General features: G+C 43.0%; 1 protein-coding gene across 7 annotated transcripts in view; it reads right to left on the bottom strand.

Moving 5' to 3' along the window:
- Positions 1-175, bottom strand: part of UBR2 (ubiquitin protein ligase E3 component n-recognin 2) — a 63,410-nt gene extending 63,235 nt beyond the window's left edge. For 4 of the 7 annotated variants that reach the window (XR_003254646.1, XR_003254647.1, XM_026072304.1 and 1 more), the window contains exon 1: positions 35-164. Coding sequence is in view for 5 of the 7 variants with exons in the window: in XM_026072304.1 (XP_025928089.1) it covers positions 35-112 (78 nt within the window). In the remaining 2 variants the exon portion in view is untranslated. Of the gene's footprint in view, positions 1-34 lie in introns of all 7 variants that reach the window. The other 3 variants (XM_026072306.1, XM_026072307.1, XM_026072305.1) reach the window with 3 other exon arrangements.
- Positions 176-6,360: the final 6,185 nt, after the last annotated feature.

Here is a 6,360-nt window from a genome sequence, read left to right as displayed (position 1 = left end):
TCCGGCCCCGCCCGCCCCCGCGACGGCGCCTCACCACGGCGATCTCCTCGGCGGAGCACTCCAGCAGGCTCTTGTCAATGGCCTGCACCTCCGCCTCCAAGTCCGCCGCCATCTTCTCCCCTCCCCCCTACCTCCGCCGCCGAGGAAGGGACACCCGGAACTGGGCCCGGCCGGCGGCTCTGCCAGGGGAACCCACTTCCGCCCCGCCCTCCGCCGGGCGCGTCACCGCCCGCGGCGCCGCGACTGCGCCCGGGGCACTGTGGGAGTTGTAGTCTTGCCGCGGCGCGCGCACGCCGCCTCCCCGTCTCCTAGGAGACGGCGGCCGGCAGGGGGCCGCGGCGGGGCGCCCGCCCCGCCGAGAGCAGGCCCGGCCCGCGGCTCCGCGTCCACCCGCTCCTTTGCCGTCTCCCCTGTAGCTCAAACCAATGCCCTAGGGTCGTCCTCGGTCTCCCGGCTAGGCCCCGGGCCGGGCCGGAGGGGCCCCGCAGGCCCCACAGCTCAGCCGGCGGCAGCGGGTTCGGGGGTCACCGCGCGACACCCGCCTGCGACACCTGGACTTCGATCCTGGTGCGCCCACATGCAAATACTGCTCGTGTTATTTGCCTTCTGGCTAAGTTTTTCAGATGCACTTTGGTCACATTGACAGTCAGTCACGAGGGTGAAAAAAACTGCTTTATTCAAGAAAAAGTAATTCTCTAATTTACACGAGCTTGGAGCTATGGCTTTAGGAGAAATTCCACAGAGTATAAAAATCGCTGAAGCTATAAATCCTGTTTTTCAGCTGCCCTCATTCCCTGACTCCCCGAGGAGCTGCACACCATCCACGCTCCAGCCCAGCTCATTCTTGCTCACGAAGGCAGAGCCCCGAATTTGCGACTCAAATAAAGTAGCCCCCGACAACAACAAACAACCCCCAGTAATTCTGTTTTATTTGGGTTAATGAAGGCGTTCTGCGTCTGACAAGGTCTTTCTAAAGACCTCTTGTACTACTGCTGTACCCACGGGCGCATCTGCAGGCAGCCGCTGCCGGCAAAGCCGGCCGCCACAGGCAGCTCGGCCCACGCCAAGCACCAGCAGCCCCTGGCTTAACGTCACCCCTCGACGGGCTTGCCACAACCTTCTGTGTAGCCCTAACCGTCACATGGGAGCTGTTATTTCCATCTAGCGCCGTCTGTGAGCCTACACAGAGACAGGGACCCAGTCGGCTAGAAATTATACCAGCAGATAATACCAGCAAAGTCTCTGCTCCAGACAGCTCACGCTGACACATTTAGACAATGCACAAGACGCCAATAAACAGACAGGGGAGTGGGAAGACAAACTGAACTATAATCGCCTGAAGTATTAGTCAGAGGTGGTCACAAATGTTACCATTGCCAGATGATAGTAATTTACAGCAAACGTATGCATTAAAAGTGGGTTCTAAATAGCAGTTTATATATGTTAACAATTTTCAAAAGCTTCTCATAGTGTTTGTGCATAGTTGTTTTTTTCTCTTTTTGCCTCATTTTTTTCTTCTCCTCATTCTCCTCTCAACTAATAATTTAAATATTGAGCTACCCAGGATATAGGCATTATCTTATTTTTGTCTAAACAGTAACAAATACATTTATGGCCATATACAAATAAAAAAAAGAAATTGGGCAGCATGCYATTGGCTGGCTACCCTTGAACAGATTTAACGATACTTGCATCAGGGGGCAGCAGTGCATGCTTGCATATCAGTCATACTATATAAGCACTTGTTTCTGAAACCTCAAGGATTTATCATTGCATTTACTTACACACTTCAATTTGTTTGTGAATTCTGGTTAATTTTTGAGATGAAAGGAACATACACCTCTGGAGAGACTGTTTGCAAGAACTGAAAAATATGTTTTCAGCAAGAGCTATAAGAGAATCATAAAAGTATGGCCTTTAGAATATTGATTTCACCTCTTAATGTTCTAACCATAATCTTAATTTCCTTTTGTCAGATTGTTTCCTTACTCTATAAAGAGTACACCTTTTTACTCCATTTATTTTTATATTGTTTGCCACTTTTTGCATAATCATTTTTAGAACACAGAAAATAATTATGTATTCCTCAGAAGATCAGTAAAACCTTCACTGCTTCTTATTCATGTGCTGTTGATGCATAAGGAATACAGAAGATGACACTTTCCTGGAAGAAGGTAGAGGGTGAAAGAAAGCCATATAATTTAATGGTCTCTCCTGGGCTGCATGTAGAAAATGTCAGAAAAGCCCAGTGGTTCAGAAATGTGAAAGGCATCTTATTTTACCTAGAAAGGAGGGTGACCCAAAAATAAATTAAACTTGAAAAGCCATTATTTCAACCTAACAACTTCCTGGGTATAATTTTTTATAACTTCGGATAGAATTTTTCATAACTTTTAGTCTGTACCAGTAACTTCATAATGCTTAGATTTTATTCATATTCAGGAACAATAATTAAGGTTGAGGAGCCATACTGCCTTTATCTTCTGCCAAAAAGCCTAACTCTTCCCAGGTCTATTATCAGATAGAAACTGAAGAAAATAAATCCATAGAATTTAATGTTAACAGGGTTATTATTAAATCTTCATAGCATTACCCTGCTCTCTGTGATATATTTCTGGGTTTCATCTTGCTCTCAACGCACAAGATAGTCCACAGAATGCTACAGAACCTGGACTTGAAAGATGCAGATATCTGCTATATGTCTTTGATCTTCTCATGGGCCTGTGTAAGCAGCAGCTCTGACATTAAAAAAAAATAAATGGCACTATGATAAGGGGGGTCAGTTAAGTTAATTATGTTCCAGTGTTTTTAATAAAAGCTGCGTTCATTAAAAACAATGTAAATATACATAATTTATTATATCATAATGATTTATTATATAATATTAATTATGACAGTAGAGACTGGTAGTCCCTATCTAAAAACTGTTTTAGAAGCTACTAATGAAATAGGATCTTCCACACTAAAAGGCTGCCTCTGCACTTTAGTGTAACAGAAGTCACCAGCAGCAGCCAAGTTGAAATCTAGCTATTTTGAAACAGAAAGGGCCTCCAGTAGAGCATGCTCTGAAGAGCTGCTCCAGTTACAGAACTGTGGCTGTCTTCTTGGCGGAATACTCCCTGAGTGTGAGCATTTTCAGAGCATATTGCAAAGCCCTCCACAGAATTTGAGAATAGGAATGGAAGAAGTCATAAGGTAAAGGGATGTTGGAGGGAATTTTTAAGTGGCTGGTTTGGTGGTATGTTGACTGTGCCTTAAATGCAGTCATTTTAATCTCAGTGTATTAATTTGGATGTAAATAGACAAATCTCTGTCTGGATTGTAGGGATAGATGTGTTCTTTATAGACCCAGATAAATAAAGTGCTATTCAATTTTTCCCACATGGATGGATTCATTAGAAACCTTAAATCTTGAGAGATGGATTCAGAATTACTTTCTATTCAGTATGAGAGGTTCATCTCCTGGTACATTAAAAAAAATTAATATAAAAAAATTTACCTCTTTGTCTACTCTTCAAAGCAATGCTGTAGCTGTAACTTAATTTCAAAGTTTAACTATTAAAGCAAATGGTCAGCATTTTGTTGCTTTATTACATACCTATACCTAAGAGCATAACCTTGAAAAGACATTTGTATCTCTTTAAACTTCCGTAAGTCGGCAGCCCTTTCCAGCAAATAAAGCATGTGTCTAAGAGTAGGATTCAGGTTTCTATTTTCAATAGCAGTAATTTTGATAGAACAGTTTGCTTAGCAGATACTGAATGGCCAAAGCAGTGATTTTTACACTGCAAATAAAATTTTTAAAAACCAAAGTCATTTACATGGTTTCCCTCCCTTCCTCTTTGGTGCCAGTTAAGGTAGCTTTGTAGTCATCATCTCCTACCTTGTCTTCAGATAATTTCAGAAGGTAATTCTTTTATTTCTGTACTGCCAATTCCACTGACAAATTATGCTGACCAAAATAGAATTTTGCCTGTGATACTGTTAATTAAAAGATGAATTGTGAATGAGGTGAACAATGACACCCAGTACTTGGTGGATTGATAAGACATAGTTCACTAATCAAGACATTATTCAGAACAAAAGGCCACATGATAATCTGCAAACACAGGTTATTTTAAGAATTTGGTTCAAAATTAGAGTATTAAAAATATTACGTGACAATCTGTGTAGATGACGCTTTTTTCTTGGAGGAATAATGCTATGGTACCAGTCTTTTAAGCAATAAATCAGAACAAGCATATTTATTTTCTCTACTTTGTCTTTGCAAGGCTATGATCTTAGATATAGGTATGTAATATTTTAAACATGATGTTAAGAAGTGACAAAAAATAAAATGGTCGATATTAAAAGCAGAGCGTATTACATATAATAGTGAACAGGAGATACAGTGGAAAGCATAAAGATACTGCAGCCATCATGCTGTCTGGTGAATGTTCTATGAATGTCTAGCAAAGGCAGTTATATAACTGATTTTTATTGTATTAGGCAACAGCAGTATCACTAAGCAAACTGATGTGCAGAATTAGAAAGCTTCTTCCACAGTGAAAATGAGGAAAAAAAAAGACAGTGGAAAGGTTCTCACTTAACATCCAGTAAGAGGGTATGCATCTTCATTAATATATCACGTCAGGGTGGCAACATGATTTATTCATATCATGCGATGTCTTAAAAAAGTACAGTGTGAACTCAGGCCATGGTAATTTTGCTGCTTTCTGCAATTTAATATGTCAACAATATAGAACTCAAGCGGGTAAGTTAAAATGCCAGCCTCTGGAAGAGATTTAGTGGAAGCTAAGCTAATAATCAGCAATGAGTTATACAAGGGGGAAAAATTAACACAGAAGTGAAGGAAAAAGTATACACAAAAAAATTGTGCCTGATCTCATTTGTTTTCACTGTAAATTCAGAACAATGCTAACAGATATTTAGACATACTAGTAAAACAAGCAGTTCCATGAGCTGGTACTAAGAAAGCCTAAGCCCGTTGCTCATGGGCAATCAACTTTGACACCTAAAAAGGTGCAAGCTCCACTTAAAATTTTTAATGCAGCTAATAATGCATTTTTCCCCTGCTTATTCTCTGATACCTATGAATATACAGGTTTACATTGCAACCTTCCCCCCAGCAGGCCTTTATTTTATGTAGCTGACTATTTTTCAAGATTGCACAGACTTAATTACCCTTGAGACTTTTACCAAGGTCACAGTGTGGCAAACAAAATAAACTTATGGGAAGGAGGGTATGCAGGCAGGTATATGCTTTGCTGCCTTAAGACCCCACTTTAAAAAACCCTGTGTAAAAAAAAGAATAGTCTTGATATTTAGTATCAGCAGCTGCAGCATGCAAGTAAGCGCAGCCTCAAAGCGAAGAGACCTAAGCTGCAATAATGAGTGTAGGATACAGCACAGTATGTAGGTTAAGCGTCAGACAGACGGATAGGATTAAAGACAGTTTGCAAGAGCCCAAGAGCTGCTCCAGTGGAGGAGGACGTTCTGACTCATGGCCTCTTTGGTGGCCACCTTGCAGGAGTTTCAGTCCTGAGCAGAAGGGAAATCTTGCTTTTCCATATTCGTAGCACTAGGTGGCAATACCTTGCATAGCCGTTTCGGTGCAGAAGTCCTCTGCTGCCGCTTCCAGTCCAAGCCCTCGCCAGCTCCCACTCGCTCCAGTCTGCAACCGGAAGGGTGTGGGTGGTGGCACTGGAGGAGCCATCCGACTTAGATCTTTCTCTCAAATCAGGCTTTAACTGCTTGGTGACTGGCACTAAGAAAATTAAAGGCACTTTTGGAATGAGTCAGGCAGTAGGAGGATGAGAAGCATGTTGTGAAATTGCCGGGGACAGCGGATGGGGCCTTGGGCGGTGGGGAGAGGGGAGCAGGGCTGGCGGAGAGGCCGCTGCCTGCCCCACGCGGCGCCTCCGCTCCCGAGGCCCTGACCCTGCACACTGCAGAGGAGCCGGTAATGGAGGCGGCAGCAGCAGGGGACACTGAGGGGCCATGAATAACTCGACACCGTGATGGTGACGCTCAGCCCCGTTGCTTGCTCTTGGCTGATATGGATGCAAACTGGGACTGAACTGGTGGATGAAGAGCTCTCGGCTCCAACTCAGACTATGCGTTTGTCCAGTTATGCAGGGGATACCAAGAGGAAATGGGAATATTGCAGCCCACAGGCAAAGACGGGGTTAGATGAAATATTTACCTAGGAATACGTGAACATTTTGGACAAGTGAACTAATTCCTCATTTTATCCATTTTTTCCCTTCATTTACACAACAGAGTCATTTTAAATTAGAACAGGTTATAACAGATTTAATTTAGATCACCATGGTGCTTAGTGCAATGCTGCTGCATTTT

Source organism: Apteryx rowi, unplaced genomic scaffold, assembly GCF_003343035.1.
Source record: "Apteryx rowi isolate R43461 unplaced genomic scaffold, aptRow1 scaffold_34, whole genome shotgun sequence".
In the NCBI taxonomy this organism is placed as follows: domain Eukaryota; kingdom Metazoa; phylum Chordata; class Aves; order Apterygiformes; family Apterygidae; genus Apteryx; species Apteryx rowi.
This window is presented reverse-complemented; position numbering and strand designations above follow the sequence as displayed.